Below are 22,826 nucleotides of genomic sequence, written 5' to 3'. Positions count from 1 at the left end.
GGCCAAATATAAAAGTGTGCAGACATCTGATAGCGAACATTTCCCTTAGGTGTTTCATAAGTAAAGGCAAAAGTCGAGCAATCAATCTCAGTGCCTGAGCCCAGAGTACACTCATGACAAAGCAAAGTCTGAATCTCATTTAAGGCACTCGCTACTTATGGTACCTTAAAACCCACTCTGTTAACCACCTTGACTGTGAAGTTTATAGGCAGTATGCAGTTGCAGGGCTGAAATAAAGGCTGTATATGAACTTCCCCTAGTCTGAGGCAGCACGCAGAGGCTGGGCTCAGAACAAAAACTGTATAAAAAAAACCTTGCCTGTCAGGGTATAAACAGTATGTGGTCCCAAGACTGAGAAAAAAGGCAGTATATTAACCCCCTTGTCCGTGAGGTTATAACTAGCCTCTCACATTAGTCAACAAGCCATTAAAGAAAACATAATAAATAGGACTTGCTCTTTCCTAAAGGAGTCCCTTCATTAAGTCTGGGACCCATCTGTTGTCCTTGTCAATCTCGAGCAGGTCCAGATCTGACAGTAGAATCTTCATGCTGACAGGGACCTGTGACATAAGGAAAATAAGTTTAACTAACACTGTTTACTTGAAAGGGAGGATAGCATATATACTGAAAGGAGGCATGGAAACTTCCCTGCGACATCCAGAGCCAATATTCACCAAAACTCTTACTAAGAGAATTACATGGCTACTAAACACACCACAGTCCTTTCTTGCAGGAAACTATCCATTAAGGAACAAAGAATTAATCTTCAGCAGAGCACCTGTCTATGCCATCCTCCTAGTAGACGAGGTAAAGAATTACTGAAAGGATAGGGGAAGTGGGAAGGATATTTCAATATTCTGTTTGGGGTGTCTTTGCCTCCTCTGGTGGCCAGGTGAAGTATTTCCCATAGGTTATAAATATGTTCATAGAACTCTCACTTCCATTAGAAAAAAAATTATGTCCCGGTAGGCATTTGTATGCCAACAAAGTAACAGCAGCTGGACATAGCCCTAGTAAATAGTCATAATGTAGAGAACAGAGTTAAAGAACACCCCGACTCATACTTTGCCTGCTGTAGCAAGGAAATATGCACCCTATTTTGTTAAGGTTAGAGAGGGAAAACCTAATTTAAAGTGTGGTTACAGTCCATCAGAAATAGGGAATAAAATCAGGGTTAGTGTTCTATGTTTGTGGTCCGTATTGTCAAGGACACACCTCTCAAAGGTCAGGGCTGGATATCTATAAAGAATTTAACTGCAAATGATCGCTACAATCCACACTGCCATCATCCACATAAATATATAGTAGATAGATATCTTACCTATTTTCAAGTGAGAAGATCTAGATCAATGAGAATGCAACAGAAAAGTGTTTTTCACCTATGTAACTAAATTACTTATGCAACAGATAGCAAGAAGTTGTGTGTTTAATCCAACAAAATATGAACATTTAATATGCTTTTAAGACTATTACCTTCTGTGTTGTATTTCATTCGCATGTTATTGAAATAATCGAAAGCATTTTTTAGGACCCATATCCTCACTATATTGTCTTGTCCAGCTGAGGCAAGTAATCGTCCACAGTGAGAAAATTTCATTGTCCATACAGCCCCCTAGTTTAAAAAATAAATCAATAACAAGTAGTAGTTTGTAAAGTGTAATCATAATCTGATTAAAGGTTCAAATAGTGTGACACAGAGAATTTTATTCTTGCACTAATGTTTACTCTTAATGAATTAATTACCATATGCTCCCCACTCAGATCCTGCACCACCTTGATTTGCTCAAAGTCGTATGGTCCCTTAAAACCATGAGCAGCTTTGAACTTCACAGGCCTTGTGTACGGCATACCTTCATCATCACTGGAAGATGGGTCATCAGGATCAGTATGAAAAACTAAATAGATAAAAACAAAAAAAACACAACTTAGTATTAATATCAGCTATTCACAATCTGAAAAGAAATATTAAAAAAAAAAAGAAATATTAAAAAAAAATAAGGAAACTTGCAGCACTACATATCATGAATGCATACAAGCAGAATAGCAACAATATTATCAATGCAACCTTAATTTTATGTTACCATTTTACAGTTGCTTAAATAATAGCTTTTATCCTCCCCTTTCCAAAAAATAACAGACAGTATTAAGCAAGAGAACATGTTGTGTCAATGATTCCACTGACATTCAGCTCAGGCCAGAAATGTTCCATAGGGTCATGTGATATTCCTAGTGACATCATCAAGAAGAAGCAATTTTGCACTTGACATCTTGAGGGTGCTAAGTGTGTCCACCACCAAAACAAAGTAAAGTAATGCTACACCTGTATATTGAATCAATTGAACTAAGTACATAATTTACAGATTTAGTCAACAGGATGATATGGTCCCAGTATTTGTTGAGCCCTGCTTTATACTTAAAGGGATATGAAACAGAAACTATTTTAAAAAAAGTTCCCAATTTACTTCCATTACCAAATTTGCTTTGTTATCGTGGTATTTTATTAAAATGCTACCTAGGTACTACCTAGATGCACGTGTCTGTAGAAGCCCTTGCTAATCTGCTGCAATCAAGTGCTGTGACATGTGCTCGCTCCTGAGCTTAAATTGCAATAATGTTAAATTTCCTTGCTCTGTCTGAACGGTGAAAGAAAAACATTTGGGTGTAATCTGCCTTTATTAAACAAGTAGGTTAGGTTCTTAGTAAAAAGTGCTTCAGTCTTATTTTCTTTAAATGCTACATTTGCAGAAGGTGGATCTCTGCATTTTTTCTCATGCTGAGTTTGATGCAGGGCATCAGAAGTGAGAGATGCCAACACAAACAACCAAAAAGGCACTTCCTTATTGCTTACTCTTGTATCTCAGCTCCTACAACACACATTTGGGGCTAGATTTATCAAGCCCCTACGGCAGCAAGTTCTCACAAGTTCTCGCCGTGATTTATCAAGCAGCGGTCACCAACCGCTGCTTCCCTAACATCTTCGCCACCTCTATTGTGGCGAAATTCAATCTCCTTGGTCGAGTCCGACCGAGGAGATTGACAGCTCCTGCCCGCGTGTGATTGGCTGTGCGCGGGCAGGATTGCACGGGAGCGCAAAATTGCGCACGTGTGCAATGTTAATTACCTACGGGTAATTTCGCCCCGCCACAGGCGAGCTGAGGCGTACAGGGGCACGTGTACGTGCCCCTGTACGCCTCAGCTATGATAAATCTAGCCCTTGATATAGGAATGTCTGCACTTTCAAATGAGAGGTGACTGCCATAAAAACAGCTTCCAGCCAGCAAGGGCAGGAGGAGGAGGGGGCTCCATGTCCAAAACTGTACCACCTAGAGAGAGAGAATAGTTGTGAACCCTCATCCTCCCCTCTGCTTTAGTTAGGGTGGCATGAGAAACACTTTTACAAGTCTAACAAATATCCCAACAGTATGAGTTTAGGTCTTAAAAAGGGACTGTAAAGTCAAAATGAAATTTAGTGGAGTACTAAACAACTTTCCTATTTACTTATATTATGAATTTTGCTTAGTTCTTTTGTTAAAAAGTAATACTAGGTAAACTCAGGAGTGTGCATGTGTCTTTAGCCATCTGGCAGCAGTGTTTGCAACAATGTTTATTGCAATGTTATACAGTTACATACAGTGCTGCCACAGAATACTACAGACACTAATTGGCTGCAAAGTTTGCAACTATGTATAACATTTCTGCAAACACAGTTGCCAAATGGCACGCTCCAGAACTCATATAGGATTACTCTTTAACAAAGGATACAAGTGAACTAAGCAAAATTAATAAAAGTAAATTGGAAAGTTGTATAAAATTGCATGCTCCTTTTTAGTGGGTACACCACACGGCTGATTTTACTGACCATCTGGCTAAAATTGTAGCCAACATTAAAGGGACAGTCAAGTCCAAAAAAACCTCATGATTCAAATAGGGCATGCCATTTTAAACAACTTTCCAATTTACTTTTATCACCAATTTTGCTTTGTTCTCTTGGTAATCCTAGTTGAAAGCTAAACCTAGGAGGTTCATATGCTAATTTCTTAGACCTTGAAGGCTGCCTCTAATCTAAATGCATTTTGACAGTTTTTCACCACTAGAGGGCGTTAATTCATGCGTTTCATATAGATAATATTGAGCTCATGCACGTGAATTTATCGAGGAGTTAGCACTGATTGGCTAACATGCAAGTTTGTCAAAAGAACTTAAATAAGGGGGCGTCTGCCGAGGCTTAGATATAAGGTAATTAGAGGTAAAATGTGTATTAGAACTGTGTTGGTTATGCAAAACTGGTGAATGGGTATTTAAGGGATTATCTATCTTTGAAAAACAACAAAGATTCTGGTGTTGACTATCCCTTTATGCTAAAAGTCGGCAACTTAAAAAAAATAAATCAATTTTTATTGCACAAATTATCATTAAATACATTTATGTTAAATTATGTTATTCATTTGTGCTTTGAACAGCAGAAAATGATTTAATATAAGAAGATATTACATTGCCCCCACCCAGCTACTTCATAATGCCACCCGACTGGCAACATTTTCTATGGAGAACACGGTTTATAAATCATTAATGTTTCATTTTGGCTATCCCTTTAATAACATGAGAAATATATAGGGCTTAACTGAGTGAATCACAAATTCCAATTGCACGAAGATAATAAAAACGGATTATATTTATTTAGGAATACAATTTTCTCGAATGGACATTAAACAATTTGAAATATAAAATGTGTATATAAAGTAAAAACAAAAAGCTCTGTTATATACTTATTATTATTTTATTTCTCACCTCCCTGTAATTTAAGTTCTGTGAACTATAAGAGCATATGGCAGGCTTCACAAGTTTAATTCTGCTAGATATTTGTCTTTACCAGAAAATACAAAGATTAGAAACTGCAAAACCAATGATAGCTTTGCTAACAAAATGACTCCTGTAACAACTGTAGTCCAGGCTGGCTACTCCAAATAAGGTAATTGGTGAGTGAAGATTGGTTATCAAAAAACAATTGTATCTAATACATTTTAATGTAGTATAAACATTTGACTACTTAAAAAAATTGTAATTACAAAATATGATAGTTTTGCCTTTTTATTTAACAAATCTGTCTTTCCTATGTATAGGATCTACACTCTTTGACCTTCACTGTCTGCTGATGCATGCTTTTGGCGCATTACTAAATAAACCTGTAGTATATGAAGAGATGAAACGCCTGGCTGACCATACCTTCATCTCTGACACTCTTCACTTTATTGACAGCTCGCTCCCCGTACTCTTCGGCAAGATGTTTTGCTCTCTTGACTGATTTGCCTAAAAATTTCTTTAGCTGAGTCCTTAAAAATAGAACAGGGAAAGATTGTTTATTTAGATGTTAGCTTTCTACGTTAAACAATATCAGCATTTGGCAAAGATGTTAGAAATAAGTGTGCAAACATTTAAAACTACACACAGATGAAAAACATTAGTCTGTTTAATTGCACCTCACCCTTGTACCCAAAATTGCTTGTTACAGTTGCCCCAAACAAACCAATTGGCTGCATTGCCTAAAAGGGACAATTCATAATAAACACTGATACTTTCTTCCAACCGCATAATAGTTTTAACACTGTCACACTCAGAGCTGTTCAAATACCTTTCTGCATTTTTCAAACACCAGTACTGCCCGATTATGGTGAACCTATTCTTACTCTGAGTTTTCATTATAGACATGCAATAAATGCATACAGTATTTTATTTTCTGCATATGATGTGAATGCCGATCTTGTTGAAGCAGTGATGTGCATCAGAGGCACACTGGGGTGTAACAGCAACCAGCTGATGATTATCCTTGAAATGTTGTTGAACATAACCCTTTATTCATAAAATTCCTAAAGAGAATATGTTAGCAGTCACCTAGTTTAGCATTTTTGTAGCGTACATCCAGATGTTAAAGAACCATTAACTACAGTAGAATTGCATGACAACAAATGTATAATAAAAAAATATAATGCGATAACACCTTTAAAATTTCAAATGAGCTATAGATTTTTTCTGACTAATTTCAAAGTTTCTTTTCCCTGGTCCCTATATCACGTGACAATTATCAGCCAATCACAGACTCATATACACTGTCAATTCTTGCTCAGTAGGAGCTGGTGCCTCAGAAGGCGTACACAGGAAAAATAAAAATACTGAACATATTTGATAATGTGGATTATTTTTTTTAAATATTGAATGCCTTATCTCAATTATAAAAATATAGTTTTGACTTTGATGTCCCTTTTATTCTCTTTTATATTTGTGAAAAACTTAGAGAAGTTCTATAAAGAATAAAAATGTCTAGTGAAGCAGATAAATGGGCAAAATTTGAGGATTAATTTTTAAAATCAGTGAGGGAAGTCAAAAAGAAAAGTTGCATTAAATCAATGTACCGTAACATTGTGGGAAGAGCAGAGAGGTTCTACAATACTATGGCATGCATACGATTCTTTTGCAAAACAAATTATTTTATGGTAATCATATTTTTAACAGTTTTATCTGCACTGTAGGCTCTTGCTTGTGTTTAAAACCTCCAATTTTGGAACTAAAATATGTCTTTGGATAAAGATTATTTTGAAGAACAATAGAGGTAGAAAACCCTTTAACCAAACTGCTTGGGACCGGAAAAGGTTTGGATTTCGGCAATAGTTCGGATTTTGGAATTTGTACCTGTAATGAAATAGATGCTAAAAGGAGAGAGCATAAAACCGTCAGTTTGTTTCTATAGTTCTGAGGAAGAAACACTTTTCACAAACCTTTGTAAATCATGGCATCTAGACTTGTTTATAAAGCATACTATTCATCAGAAAGCAATCAAAATTAGTTTTTTTAAACCCGCATCTGCTACAGTCACGAGTTTGCTCACCTGGCACATTAGCTATCATTAACCCTTTAAAATTAAGCTTCTCTAAGTCACTGTGACCTCAACTAAAAAAAACTAAATTTATGCTTACCTGATAAATTACTTTCTTTTACGATATGATGAGTCCACGAATTTCATCCTTACTTGTGGGATATTAACCTCCTGCTGACAGGAAGTGGCAAAGAGCACCACAGCAGAGCTGTATATATAGCCCCTCCCTTCCCCTCCACCCTCAGCGGCCGAAGGTTATAGGAAGAGAAAAGGAAAGGCTAAAAAGGTGCAGAGGTGACTGAAGTTTACAAAAAAATAAAATAAATTTGTCTTAATATAACAGAGTGGGCCGTGAACTCGTCATATCGTAAAAGAAAGTAATTTATCAGGTAAGCATAAATTTAGTTTTCTTTTAAAAAGATATGACGAATCCACAGATTTCATCCTTACTTGTGGGAAACCAATACCAAAGCAATAGGACACGGATGAAAGGGAGGGACCAGACAGGAACCTAAACGGTAGGCACCACTGCTTGAAGAACCTTCCTCCCAAAGATAGCCTCAGAAGAAGCAAAAGTATCAAATTTGGAAAATTTGGAAAAAGTGTGAAGGGACGACCAAGTCGCAGCCTTACAAATCTGTTTAACAGATGCATCATTTTTAAAAGCCCATGTGGAAGCCACAGCCCTAGTAGAATGAGCCGTAATTCTTTCAGGAGGCTGCTGTCCAGCAGTCTCATATGTCCGGCGGATGATACTTCTCAGCCAAAAAGAAAGAGGTAGCCGTAGCTTTCTGACCCCTACGCTTTCCAGAAGAAACAATGAATAATGAAGATGATTGACTGAAATCCTTAGTTGCCTGTAAGTAAAACTTTAAGGCACGGACCACATCCAAGTTATGTAATAGACGCTCCTTCTTAGAAGAAGGATTAGAACACAAAGAAGGAACAACAATTTCCTGATTAATATTCTCATTCGAAACAACCTTAGGAAGAAAACCAGGTTTGGTACGTAAAACCACCTTATCAGAATGAAATATGAGATAAGGCGAATCACACTGTAAAGCTGAAAGCTCAGAAACTCTTCGAGCAGAAGAAATAGCAACCAAAAACTGAACTTTCCAAGATAATAGTTTAATATCTATGGAATGCATAGGTTCAAACTGAACCCCTTGCAGAACTCGAAGAACTAAATTCAAACTCCAAGGAGGAGTAATTGGTCTAATACAGGCTTAATTCTATATAGAGCCTGACAAAAAGACTGAACATCTGATACATTTGCCAAACGTTTGTGAAACAAAATTGACAAAGCTGAAATTTGTCCTTTTAAGGAACTTGCTGATGACCCTTTCTCCAATCCTTCTTGGAGAAAAGACAAAATCCTAGGAATCCTATCTTTACTCCATGAGTAACCCTTGGATTCACACCAATAAAGATATTTACGCCATATATTATGATAGATTTTCCTAGTGACAGGCTTTCTAGCCTGTATCAAAGTATTGATAACTGAATCAGAGAATCCTCGCTTTGATAAAATCAAGCGTTCAATCTCTATGCAGTCAGTTGCAGAGAAATTAGATTTGGATGTTGGAAAGGACCTTGAATGAGAAGGTCCTGTCTCAACTGAAGTTTCCACGGTGGCAGAGAGGACATGTCCACTAGATCCGCATACCAAGTCCTGCGTGGCCACGCAGGCGCTATCAGAATCACTGAAGCTCTCTCCTGTTTGATTCGAGCAATCATGCGTGGGAGGAGAGGAAACGGCGGAAACACATAAGCTAGGCTGAACAACCAAGGAACTGCCAAGGCATCTATCAGTTCTGCCTGAGGATCCCTTGACCGGGATCCGTATCATGGAAGCTTGGCATTCTGACGAGATGCCATCAAATCCAACTCCGGTCTGCCCAATCTGAGAATCAATGAGGCAAATACCTCCAGGTGAAGTTCCCACTCCCCCGGATGAAAAGTCTGTCGACTTAGAAAATCTGCTTCCCAGTTCTCTACCCCTGGGATGTAGATTGCTGACAGATGACAAGACTGGGCCTCTGCCCAACTGATTATCTTGGATACTTCTATCATCGCTAAGGAACTTCTTGTTCCCCCCTGATGATTGACATATGCCACAGTGGTTATGTTGTCCGACTGGAATCTGATGAATTTGGCCGAAGCCAACTGAGGCCACGCCTGAAGCGCATTGAATATTGCCCTCAGTTCCAAAATATTGATTAGAAGTAGAGACTTCACTTGAGTCCAAACACCCTGAGTCTTCAGGGAATTCCAAACTGCACCCCAGCCCAGAAGGCTGGCATCTGTTGTCAGTATCACCCACGAGGGTCTGGGGAAACAAGTCCCCTGGGACAGATGATCCGGCGGCAACCACCAAAGAAGAGAGTTTCTGGTCTCCTGATCCAGAATTATCTTTGGAGATAAATCCGCATAATCCCCATTCCATTGACCGAGCATGCACAGTTGCAGAGGTCTGAGATGAAAGCGAGTAAACGGAACGATGTCCATTGCCGCTACCATTAATCCGATTACCTCCATACACTGAGCCACTGATGGCCGAGGAATGGACTGAAGTGCTCGGCAAGTCTTCAAAAACAGAATTTATGTTTACCTGATAAATTACTTTCTCCAACGGTGTGTCCGGTCCACGGCGTCATCCTTACTTGTGGGATATTCTCTTCCCCAACAGGAAATGGCAAAGAGCCCAGCAAAGCTGGTCACATGATCCCTCCTAGGCTCCGCCTACCCCAGTCATTCGACCGACATTAAGGAGGAATATTTGCATAGGAGAAACCATATGATACCGTGGTGACTGTAGTTAAAGAAAATAAATTATCAGACCTGATTAAAAAACCAGGGCGGGCCGTGGACCGGACACACCGTTGGAGAAAGTAATTTATCAGGTAAACATAAATTCTGTTTTCTCCAACATAGGTGTGTCCGGTCCACGGCGTCATCCTTACTTGTGGGAACCAATACCAAAGCTTTAGGACACGGATGATGGGAGGGAGCAAATCAGGTCACCTAGATGGAAGGCACCACGGCTTGCAAAACCTTTCTCCCAAAAATAGCCTCAGAAGAAGCAAAAGTATCAAACTTGTAAAATTTGGTAAAAGTGTGCAGTGAAGACCAAGTCGCTGCCCTACATATCTGATCAACAGAAGCCTCGTTCTTGAAGGCCCATGTGGAAGCCACAGCCCTAGTGGAATGAGCTGTGATTCTTTCGGGAGGCTGCCGTCCGGCAGTCTCGTAAGCCAATCTGATGATGCTTTTAATCCAAAAAGAGAGAGAGGTAGAAGTTGCTTTTTGACCTCTCCTTTTACCGGAATAAACAACAAACAAGGAAGATGTTTGTCTAAAATCCTTTGTAGCATCTAAATAGAATTTTAGAGCGCGAACAACCTCCAAATTGTGCAACAAACGTTCCTTCTTCGAAACTGGTTTCGGACACAGAGAAGGTACGATAATCTCCTGGTTAATGTTTTTGTTAGAAACAACTTTTGGAAGAAAACCAGGTTTAGTACGTAAAACCACCTTATCTGCATGGAACACCAGATAAGGAGGAGAACACTGCAGAGCAGATAATTCTGAAACTCTTCTAGCAGAAGAAATTGCAACCAAAAACAAAACTTTCCAAGATAATAACTTAATATCAACGGAATGTAAGGGTTCAAACGGAACCCCCTGAAGAACTGAAAGAACTAAGTTGAGACTCCAAGGAGGAGTCAAAGGTTTGTAAACAGGCTTGATTCTAACCAGAGCCTGAACAAAGGCTTGAACATCTGGCACAGCTGCCAGCCTTTTGTGAAGTAACACAGACAAGGCAGAAATCTGTCCCTTCAGGGAACTTGCAGATAATCCTTTTTCCAATCCTTCTTGAAGGAAGGATAGAATCTTAGGAATCTTAACCTTGTCCCAAGGGAATCCTTTAGATTCACACCGATATATTTTTTCCAAATTTTGTGGTAAATCTTTCTAGTTACAGGCTTTCTGGCCTGAACAAGAGTATCGATAACAGAATCTGAGAACCCTCGCTTCGATAAGATCAAGCGTTCAATCTCCAAGCAGTCAGCTGGAGTGAGACCAGATTCGGATGTTCGAACGGACCTTGAACAAGAAGGTCTCGTCTCAAAGGTAGCTTCCATGGTGGAGCCGATGACATATTCACCAGATCTGCATACCAAGTCCTGCGTGGCCACGCAGGAGCTATCAAGATCACCGACGCCCTTTCCTGATTGATCCTGGCTACCAGCCTGGGGATGAGAGGAAACGGCGGGAATACATAAGCTAGTTTGAAGGTCCAAGGTGCTACTAGTGCATCCACTAGAGCCGCCTTGGGATCCCTGGATCTGGACCCGTAGCAAGGAACTTTGAAGTTCTGACGAGAGGCCATCAGATCCATGTCTGGAATGCCCCACAGTTGAGTGACTTGGGCAAAGATTTCCGGATGGAGTTCCCACTCCCCCGGATGCAATGTCTGACGACTCAGAAAATCCGCTTCCCAATTTTCCACTCCTGGGATGTGGATAGCAGACAGGTGGCAGGAGTGAGACTCCGCCCATAGAATGATTTTGGTCACTTCTTCCATCGCCAGGGAATTCCTTGTTCCCCCCTGATGGTTGGTGTACGCAACAGTTGTCATGTTGTCTGATTGAAACCGTATGAACTTGGCCCTCGCTAGCTGAGGCCAAGCCTTGAGAGCATTGAATATCGCTCTCAGTTCCAGAATATTTATCGGTAGAAGAGATTCTTCCCGAGACCAAAGACCCTGAGCTTTCAGGGATCCCCAGACCGCGCCCCAGCCCATCAGACTGGCGTCGGTCGTGACAATGACCCACTCTGGTCTGCGGAAGGTCATCCCTTGTGACAGGTTGTCCAGGGACAGCCACCAACGGAGTGAGTCTCTGGTCCTCTGATTTACTTGTATCCTCGGAGACAAGTTTGTATAGTCCCCATTCCACTGACTGAGCATGCACAGTTGTAATGGTCTTAGATGAATGCGCGCAAAAGGAACTATGTCCATTGCCGCTACCATCAAACCTATCACTTCCATGCACTGCGCTATGGAAGGAAGAGGAACGGAATGAAGTATCCGACAAGAGTCTAGAAGTTTTGTTTTTCCGGCCTCTGTCAGAAAAATCCTCATTTCTAAGGAGTCTATTATTGTTCCCAAGAAGGGAACCCTTGTTGACGGAGAGAGAACTCTTTTCCACGTTCACTTTCCATCCGTGAGATCTGAGAAAGGCCAGGACGATGTCCGTGTGAGCCTTTGCTTGAGGAAGGGACGACGCTTGAATCAGAATGTCGTCCAAGTAAGGTACTACAGCAATGCCCCTTGGTCTTAGCACAGCTAGAAGGGACCCTAGTACCTTTGTGAAAATCCTTGGAGCAGTGGCTAATCCGAAAGGAAGCGCCACGAACTGGTAATGCTTGTCCAGGAATGCGAACCTTAGGAACCGATGATGTTCCTTGTGGATAGGAATATGTAGATACGCATCCTTTAAATCCACCGTGGTCATGAATTGACCTTCCTGGATGGAAGGAAGAATTGTTCGAATGGTCTCCATTTTGAACGATGGAACCTTGAGAAACTTGTTTAAGATCTTGAGATCTAAGATTGGTCTGAACGTTCCCTCTTTTTTGGGAACTATGAACAGATTGGAGTAGAACCCCATCCCTTGTTCTCCTAATGGAACAGGATGAATCACTCCCATTTTTAACAGGTCTTCTACACAACGTAAGAATGCCTGTCTTTTTATGTGGTCTGAAGACAACTGAGACCTGTGGAACCTCCCCCTTGGGGGAAGCCCCTTGAATTCCAGAAGATAACCTTGGGAGACTATTTCTAGCGCCCAAGGATCCAGAACATCTCTTGCCCAAGCCTGAGCGAAGAGAGAGAGTCTGCCCCCCACCAGATCCGGTCCCGGATCGGGGGCCAACATTTCATGCTGTCTTGGTAGCAGTGGCAGGTTTCTTGGCCTGCTTTCCCTTGTTCCAGCCTTGCATTGGTCTCCAAGCTGGCTTGGCTTGAGAAGTATTACCCTCTTGCTTAGAGGACGTAGCACTTTGGGCTGGTCCGTTTCTACGAAAGGGACGAAAATTAGGTTTATCTTTGGCCTTGAAAGGCCGATCCTGAGGAAGGGCGTGGCCCTTACCCCCAGTGATATCAGAGATAATCTCTTTCAAGTCAGGGCCAAACAGCGTTTTCCCCTTGAAAGGAATGTTAAGTAGCTTGTTCTTGGAAGACGCATCAGCTGACCAAGATTTCAACCAAAGCGCTCTGCGCGCCACAATAGCAAACCCAGAATTCTTAGCCGCTAACCTAGCCAATTGCAAAGTGGCGTCTAGGGTGAAAGAATTAGCCAATTTCAGAGCACGGATTCTGTCCATAATCTCCACATAAGGAGGAGAATCACTATCGACCGCCTTTACCAGCTCATCGAACCAGAAACACGCGGCTGTAGCGACAGGGACAATGCATGAAATTGGTTGAAGAAGGTAACCCTGCTGAACAAACATCTTTTTAAGTAAACCTTCTAATTTTTTATCCATAGGATCTTTGAAAGCACAACTATCTTCTATGGGTATAGTGGTGCGTTTGTTTAGAGTGGAAACCGCTCCCTCGACCTTGGGGACTGTCTGCCATAAGTCCTTTCTGGGGTCGACCATAGGAAACAATTTTTTAAATATGGGGGGAGGGACGAAAGGAATACCGGGCCTTTCCCATTCTTTATTTACAATGTCCGCCACCCGCTTGGGTATAGGAAAAGCTTCTGGGAGCCCCGGGACCTCTAGGAACTTGTCCATTTTACATAGTTTCTCTGGGATGACCAACTTGTCACAATCATCCAGAGTGGATAATACCTCCTTAAGCAGAATGCGGAGATGTTCCAACTTAAATTTAAACGTAATCACATCAGGTTCAGCTTGTTGAGAAATGTTCCCTGAATCAGTAATTTCTCCCTCAGACAAAACCTCCCTGGCCCCATCAGACTGGTTCAGGGGCCCTTCAGAACCATTATTATCAGCGTCGTCATGCTCTTCAGTATCTAAAACAGAGCAGTCGCGCTTACGCTGATAAGTGTGCATTTTGGCTAAAATGTTTTTGACAGAATTATCCATTACAGCCGTTAATTGTTGCATAGTAAGGAGTATTGGCGCGCTAGATGTACTAGGGGCCTCCTGAGTGGGCAAGACTCGTGTAGACGAAGGAGGGAATGATGCAGTACCATGCTTACTCCCCTCACTTGAGGAATCATCTTGGGCATCATTGTCATTGTCACATAAATCACATCTATTTAAATGAGAAGGAACTCTGGCTTCCCCACATTCAGAACACAGTCTATCTGGTAGTTCAGACATGTTAAACAGGCATAAACTTGATAACAAAGTACAAAAAACGTTTTAAAATAAAACCGTTACTGTCACTTTAAATTTTAAACTGAACACACTTTATTACTGCAATTGCGAAAAAATATGAAGGAATTGTTCAAAATTCACCAAAATTTCACCACAGTGTCTTAAAGCCTTAAAAGTATTGCACACCAAATTTGGAAGCTTTAACCCTTAAAATAACGGAACCGGAGCCGTTTTTAACTTTAACCCCTTTACAGTCCCTGGTATCTGCTTTGCTGAGACCCAACCAAGCCCAAAGGGGAATACGATACCAAATGACGCCTTCAGAAAGTCTTTTCTATGTATCAGAGCTCCTCACACATGCGACTGCATGTCATGCCTCTCAAAAACAAGTGCGCAACACCGGCGCGAAAATGAGGCTCTGCCTATGATTTGGGAAAAGCCCCTAAGAATAAGGTGTCTAAAACAGTGCCTGCCGATATAATCTTATCAAAATACCCAGATTAAATGATTCCTCAAGGCTAAATATGTGTTAATAATGAATCGATTTAGCCCAGAAAAAGACTACAGTCTTAATAAGCCCTTGTGAAGCCCTTATTTACTATCTAATAAACATGGCTTACCGGATCCCATAGGGAAAATGACAGCTTCCAGCATTACAGTCTTGTTAGAATGTGTCATACCTCAAGCAGCAAGAGACTGCTCACTGTTCCCCCAACTGAAGTTAATTCCTCTCAACAGTCCTGTGTGGAACAGCCATGGATTTTAGTAACGGTTGCTAAAATCATTTTCCTCATACAAACAGAAATCTTCATCTCTTTTCTGTTTCTGAGTAAATAGTACATACCAGCACTATTTTAAAATAACAAACTCTTGATTGAATAATAAAAACTACAGTTAAACACTAAAAAACTCTAAGCCATCTCAGTGGAGATGTTGCCTGTACAACGGCAAAGAGAATGACTGGGGTAGGCGGAGCCTAGGAGGGATCATGTGACCAGCTTTGCTGGGCTCTTTGCCATTTCCTGTTGGGGAAGAGAATATCCCACAAGTAAGGATGACGCCGTGGACCGGACACACCTATGTTGGAGAAATCTTTGATTTTCTGACCTCCGTCAGAAATACTTTCATGGCTACCGAGTCTATCAGAGTTCCCAAGAAAGGACCCTTGTCTGTGGAACAAGTGAACTTTTCTCTATGTTCACCTTCCAGCCGTGAGTTTTCAGAAAAGACAACACTGTGTCCGTGTGAGATTTTGTCAGATGATATGTTGACACCTGAGTCAGAATATAGTCCATATAAGGCGCCACCGCTATCCCTTGCGGTCTGAGAACCGCCAAAAGAGACCCTAGAACCTTTGTGAAGATTCTGGGTGCTGTAGCCAACCCGAAAGGAAGAGCCATGAACTGATAATGTTTGTCCAAAAAGGCAAACCTTAGAAACCAATAATGATCTTTGTGGATTGGAATATAAAGGTAAGCATCCTTCAAATCCACAGTAGTCATATATTGACCCTCCTGAACCATTGGCAAAATCGTCCAAAATGGGTCTGAACGTCCCCTCTTTTTTGGGGACCACAAATAGGTTTGAGTAAAACCCCTGTCCCTGTTCTAAATTTGGAACAGGACAGATTACTCCTATAGTAAAAATATATTTTACACAGCATAAGAACGCCTCTCTCTTTATCTGGTTTGCAGATAATTTTGAAAGATGAAATCACCCTCTTGGGAGAAAATCTTTGAATTCCAATTGATAACCGCGGGTCACAATTTCTAGTGCCCAGGAATCCTGAACATCTCTTGCCCAAGCCTGAGCAAAGAAAGAGAGTCTGCCCCCTACTAGATCCGGTCCCGGATCGGGGCCACCCCTTCATGCTGTCTTAGGACCAGCAGTGGGGTTTTTGGATTGTTTACCCTTATTCCATTTCTGATTGGGTCTCCAGACTTACTTAGATTGGGAAAAATTCCCTTCCTGCTTTGTGGAAGAAGAAGCGGGGGGTCCTCCTTTAAAGTTCTGAAAGGAACGAAAATTATTCTGTTTACCCCTCATTTTAACCGACCTATCCTGAGGTAGGGCATGGCCTTTACCTCCTGTAATATCAGAAATGATCTCCTTCAATTCTGGCCCAAAAAGGGTCTTACCTTTAAAGGGAATAGCTAAAAGCTTATGTTTTGACGACACATCAGCAGACCAAGATTTTAGCCACAATGCTCTACGTGCTAAAATAGCAAATCCTGCATTTTTTGCCACTAATTTAGCAATTTGAAAAGCGGCATCAGTAATAAAAGAATTAGCTAGCTTAAGAGCCTTAATTCTATCTAGAATGTCATCTAATGGAGTCTCAACTTTAAGAGACTCTTCTAGAGCCTCAAACCAAAAAGCTGCTGCAGTAGTTACTGGAACAATGCAAGCCGTAGGTTGTAAAAGAAATCCCTGATTAACAAATAATTTGTTTAGTAGACCCTCTAATTTCTTATCCATAGGGTCCTTGAAAGCACAACTATCCTCAATAGTTATAGTAGTACGCTTAGCTAGGGAAGATATAGCTCCCTCTACCTTAGGGACCGTCTGCCATGAGTCCCGAATGGTATCTGATATAGGAAACATTTTCTTAAAATTAGGAGAGGGAGAAAACGGTATACCTGGTCTATCCCATTCCTTACTAATAATTTCCGAAATTCTCTTAGGAACCGGAAAAACATCAGTGTAAGTAGGAACTTCCAAATATTTATCCATGTTACACAATTTCTCTGGAGGAATCACAATAGGATCACAATCATCCAGAGTCGCTAAAACCTTCCTAAGTAACAGGCGGAGATGTTCAAGCTTAAATTTAAATGACATAGCATCCGAATCTGTCTGAGGCAAAATATTCCCTGAATCAGAAATTTCACCCTCAGACACTAATTCCCTGATCCCCAACTTAGAGCACTGTGAGGGAACATCGGAAATAGCTAACAAAGCATCAATACTTGACCTACTGCGTTTACCCTGCAACACTGGTAATTTAGACAATACCTCTGTAAGGGTAGTTGACATAACTGCAGCCATCTCCTGCAGAGTAAAGGAATTAGACGCACTAGAAGTACTAGGCGTCGCTTGTGTGGGTGTTAAAGGTTGTGACACTTGGGGAAAATTGGATGGCATATCCTGATTCTCTTCAGACTGAGAATCATCCTTAGGCACACTTACTTTATTTAAAATATGCTTTTTACATTGTAAAGCCCTTTCAGTTCAAAAGTTACACAATGTTAGAGGGGATTGCACAAGAGCTTCTAAACACATAGAACAATGAGAAACCTCAATGTCAGACATGTTGAACAGACTAGTAATACCACAAAAGTCGTTTAAAACACTTATTTATAGCATAAAATAAACATTAGAAAAAACGTGTACTGTGCCTTTAAGAAAAGAAAAAGTGAACAATTTTTCCAAAATGCACAAAAAACGTTAAATTATTCCCAAATTTAACTTAATATCGTTGGATAATCCAAAAATTACTGCACCCAGAAGCAAAGGCAGAAATAAGGCTTTAGAAGTATTTCTATCAACATCTAGTCAAAACATAGATGAAAAATACCTCCTGCACCTCGTGGCGCCTACCTGCACCCAGAGTACTTTCAATCAAGTTTCCAACCCTTCAGACCAGCTACACAGTCCAGGAGCCACCGAGTCACTGTTTGCTGCTGCTAAGCCTGATGGAAGTGCGCCAAAAACATAATTTATGTAAGAACTTACCTGATAAATTCATTTCTTTCATATTAGCAAGAGTCCATGAGCTAGTGACGTATGGGATATACATTCCTACCAGGAGGGGCAAAGTTTCCCAAACCTTAAAATGCCTATAAATACACCCCTCACCACACCCACAATTCAGTTTAACGAATAGCCAAGAAGTGGGGGTGATAAGAAAAAAGTGCGAAAGCATATAAAATAAGGAATTGGAATAATTGTGCTTTATACAAAAAAATCATAACCACCACAAAAAAAGGGCGGGCCTCATGGACTCTTGCTAATATGAAAGAAATGAATTTATCAGGTAAGTTCTTACATAAATTATGTTTTCTTTCATGTAATTAGCAAGAGTCCATGAGCTAGTGACGTATGGGATAATGACTACCCAAGATGTGGGATCTTTCCACACAAGAGTCACTAGAGAGGGAGGGATAAAATAAAGACAGCCAATTCCTGCTGAAAATAATCCACACCCAAAATAAAGTTTAATGAAAAACATAAGCAGAAGATTCAAACTGAAACCGCTGCCTGAAGTACTTTTCTACCAAAAACTGCTTCAGAAGAAGAAAATACAACAAAATGGTAGAATTTGGTAAAAGTATGCAAAGAGGACCAAGTTGCCGCTTTGCAAATCTGAACAACCGAAGCTTCATTCCTAAACGCCCAGGAAGTAGAAACTGACCTAGTAGAATGAGCTGTAATCCTATGAGGCGGAGTCTTACCCGACTCAACATAGGCAAGATGAATTAAAGATTTCAACCAAGATGCCAAAGAAATGGCAGAAGTTTTCTGGCTTTCTAAAACCGGAAAAGATAACAAATAAACTAGAAGTCTTTCGGAAAGACTTAGTAGCTTCAACATAATATTTCAAAGCTCTAATAACATCCAAAGAATGCAACGATTTCTCCTTAGAATTCTTAGGATTAAGACATAATGAAGGAACCACAATGTCTCTACTAATGTTGTTGGAATTCACAACTTAGGTAAAAATTCAAAAGAGTTCGCAACACCGCCTTATCCTGATGAAAAATCAGAAAAGGAGACTCACAAGAAAGAGCAGATAATTCAGAAACTCTTCTGGCAGAAGAGATGGCCAAAAAAAAAACTTTCCAAGAAAGTAATTTAATATCCAATGAATGCATAGGTTCAAATGGAGGAGCTTGAAGAGCCCCCAGAACCAAATTCAAACTCCAAGGAGGAGAAATTGACTTAATGACAGGCTTTATACGAACCAAAGCTTGTACAAAACAATGTATATCAGGAAGAATAGCAATCTTTCTGTGAAAAAGAACAGAAAGAGCAGAGATTTGACCTTTCAAGGAACTTGCGGACAAACCCTTATCTAAACCATCCTGAAGAAACTGTAATATTCTCGGTATTCTAAAAGAATGCCAAGAAAAATGATGAGAAAGACATGCAATACAAATAACAGCTGGAGAAAACAGATACCAAAAGTTTATAGCAGATACACTTAGCTTGGTAGCTCCAGCACTGTGCAGTGATTTTCCTGAAGTATCTTCTGACTCAGTTTGCACGTGGAACATCTTGCAATATGTAAAAGAAAAAAACAACATAAAAAGCAAAATTGATCAAATTCCTTAAATGACAGTTTCAGGAATGGGAAAAAATGCCAAAGAACAAGCTTCTAGCAACCAGAAGCAATAAAAAATGAGACTTAAATAATGTGGAGACAAAAGTGACGCCCATTATTTTTTCGCAGCCAAATAAGACGCCCACATTATTTGGCGCCTAAATGCTTTTTGGCGCCAAAAAATGACGCCACATCCGGAACGCAGACATTTTTGGCGCAAAATAACGTCAAAGAATGACGCAACTTCCGGCGACACGTTATGACGCCGGAAACGGAAATAGAAATTTTTGCGCCAAAAAAGTCTGCGCCAAGAATGACGCAATAAAATGAAGCATTTTCAGCCCCCGCGAGCCTAACAGCCCACATGGGAAAAAGTCAAATTTTAAGGTAAAAAATGTTAAATTAAAATGCATTATCCCAAATATGAAACTGACTGTCTGAAAAATAAGGAAAGTTGAACATTCTGAGTCAAGGCAAATAAATGTTTGAATACATATATTTAGAACTTTATAAACAAAGTGCCCAACCATAGCTAGGAGTGTCACAGAAAAATAAGACTTACTTACCCCAGGACACTCATCTACATATAGCAGATAGCCAAACCAGTACTGAAACGAGAATCAGCAGAGGTAATGGTATATATAAGAGTATATCGTCGATCTGAAAAGGGAGGTAAGAGATGAATCACTACGACCGATAACAGAGAACCTATGAAATAGACCCCTTAGAAGGAGATCACTGCATTCAAATAGGCAATACTCTCCTCACATCCCTCTGACATTCACTGCACGCTGAGAGGAAAACCGGGCCTCCAACTTGCTGCGGAGCGCATATCAACGTAGAATCTAGCACAAACTTACTTCACCACCTCCATCGGAGGCAAAGTTTGTAAAACTGAATTGTGGGGTGTGGTGAGGGGTGTATTTATAGGCATTTTAAGGTTTGGGAAACTTTGCCCCTCCTGGTAGGAATGTATATCCCATACGTCACTAGCTCATGGACTCTTGCTAATTACATGAAAGAAATAGGCTCCGCCCCTTAAGGTAAAAATCAGAGTAGGCCCAAACAAACACCGCATGGGAATGCGGTTTTGCACTAAAGTAGAAATACACAATACAACCCTCAAGTATAAAACCAATAAGTTTAAAGTGACAAAAAATAAAAAAACATGCTAGCCAGTTCTGATACACCAAGTCTCCTCAGAAAAAAAGGCTGCACATACCTTAATGCTGCTTGTAGCATGAAACCGGTCTCCACACTGAAGATGTCTCATGGTTACCTTCAGAAGTCTTGTGGGAACCAGCGTGGATCTTAGTTACAAATGCTAAGATCATCAAACCTCAGGGCAGAAATCTTCTTCCATATGCCCCTGAGGAAAATAGTACGCCACCGGTACCATTTAAAATAAAAAACATCTTGATTGAAGAAACTAAAACTAACACCTCACTTACCATGTCTTCCTAGTATAACACAGGCAAAGAGAATGACTGAGGGTGGAGGGGAAGGGAGGGGCTAAATATACAGCTCTGCTGTGGTGCTCTTTGCCACTTCCTGTCAGCAGGAGGTTAATATCCCACAAGTAAGGATGAAATACGTGGACTCGTCATATCTTTGTAAAAGAAATTAAAAACCTCTGGCCTATTGCCTTCAGGGAGGTCTCTCTAAAGGGACAGTATACACTCATTTTCATATAACTGCATGTAATAGACACTACTATAAAGAATAAGATGCACAGATACTGATATAAAATCCAGTATAAAACTGTTTAAAAACTTACTTAGACGCTCTCAGTTTAGCTCTGTTGAAAGGTAATTGGAAAGCCCACTGCAAGTGGGAAATAAGACACTCCCCCCCTTCTTCTTTTGCATATGAAAAGACCCTTTACACAAACAGGAGCAAGCTGGAGAAGGTAGCTGACGGTATTCTCCTAAAACTTTGGGGCTTGGTTAGGAGACTAAAAATCAGAGCAATGTTATTTAAAAATAAGCAAAACTATACATTTAAAAAAAAAAAAAAAACTTTATGGGCTATATAAATAGATCATCTGCAAAACATTTATGCAAAGAAAAAAACAGAATTTATGCTTACCTGATAAATTACTTTCTCCAACGGTGTGTCCGGTCCACGGCGTCATCCTTACTTGTGGGAATATCTCTTCCCCAACAGGAAATGGCAAAGAGTCCCAGGAAAGCTGGCCATATAGTCCCTCCTAGGCTCCTCCCACCCCAGTCATTCGACCGACGGACAGGAGGAAAATATAGGAGAAACCATATGGTACCGTGGTGACTGTAGTTAGAGAAAACAGAATTTATGTTTACCTGATAAATTACCTTTCTCCAACGGTGTGTCGGTCCACGGCGTCATCCTTACTTGTGGGATATTCTCTTCCCCAACAGGAAATGGCAAAGAGCCCAGCAAAAGCTGGTCACATGATCCCTCCTAGGCTCCGCCTACCCCAGTCATTCGACCGACGTTAAGGAGGAATATTTGCATAGGAGAAACCATATGATACCGTGGTGACTGTAGTTAAAGAAAATAAATTATCAGACCTGATTAAAAAACCAGGGCGGGCCGTGGACCGGACTCAACACCGTTGGAGAAAAGTAATTTATCAGGTAAACATAAATTCTGTTTTCTCCAACATAGGTGTGTCCGGTCCACGGCGTCATCCTTACTTGTGGGAACCAATACCAAAGCTTTAGGACCACGGATGAAGGGAGGGAGCAAAATCAGGTCACCTAAATGGAAGCACCACGGCTTGCAAAACCTTTCTCCCAAAAATAGCCTCAGAAGAAGCAAAAGTATCAAACTTGTAAAATTTGGTAAAAGTGTGCAGTGAAGACCAAGTCGCTGCCCTACATATCTGATCAACAGAAGCCTCGTTCTTGAAGGCCCATGTGGAAGCCACAGCCCTAGTGGAATGAGCTGTGATTCTTTCAGGAGGCTGCCGTCCGGCAGTCACATAAGCCAATCTGATGATGCTTTTAATCCAAAAAGAGAGAGAGGTAGAAGTTGCTTTTTGACCTCTCCTTTTACCAGAATAAACAACAAACAAGGAAGATGTTTGTCTAAAAATCCTTTGTAGCATCTAATAGAATTTTAGAGCGCGAACAACATCCAAATTGTGCAACAAACGTTCCTTCTTCGAAACTGGTTTCGGACACAAAGAAGGTACGACTATCTCCTGGTTAATGTTTTTGTTAGAAACAACTTTTGGAAGAAAACCAGGTTTAGTACGTAAAAACCACCTTATCTGCATGGAACACCAGATAA

The 22,826-nt window shown here is 40.6% G+C and overlaps 1 protein-coding gene across 1 annotated transcript in view; it reads right to left on the bottom strand.

The window, feature by feature from the left end:
* The window catches only part of WDR44 (WD repeat domain 44), a 430,050-nt gene that overhangs the window by 130,617 nt on the left and 276,607 nt on the right, over positions 1-22,826 (bottom strand). Inside the window, exons 8-10 of the mRNA XM_053714643.1 lie at positions 5,224-5,330; positions 1,744-1,895; positions 1,474-1,612 (exon numbers count right to left, since the gene is read on the bottom strand). Coding sequence (XP_053570618.1) covers positions 1,474-1,612; positions 1,744-1,895; positions 5,224-5,330 — 398 coding nt within the window. The remainder of the gene's footprint in view (positions 1-1,473; positions 1,613-1,743; positions 1,896-5,223; positions 5,331-22,826) is intronic.

The sequence above is a fragment of the Bombina bombina genome, chromosome 1, assembly GCF_027579735.1.
Source record: "Bombina bombina isolate aBomBom1 chromosome 1, aBomBom1.pri, whole genome shotgun sequence".
In the NCBI taxonomy this organism is placed as follows: Eukaryota; Metazoa; Chordata; class Amphibia; order Anura; family Bombinatoridae; genus Bombina; species Bombina bombina.
The sequence above is the reverse complement of the archived record's forward strand: the minus strand, read 5'-3'. Positions and strand labels throughout refer to the sequence as shown.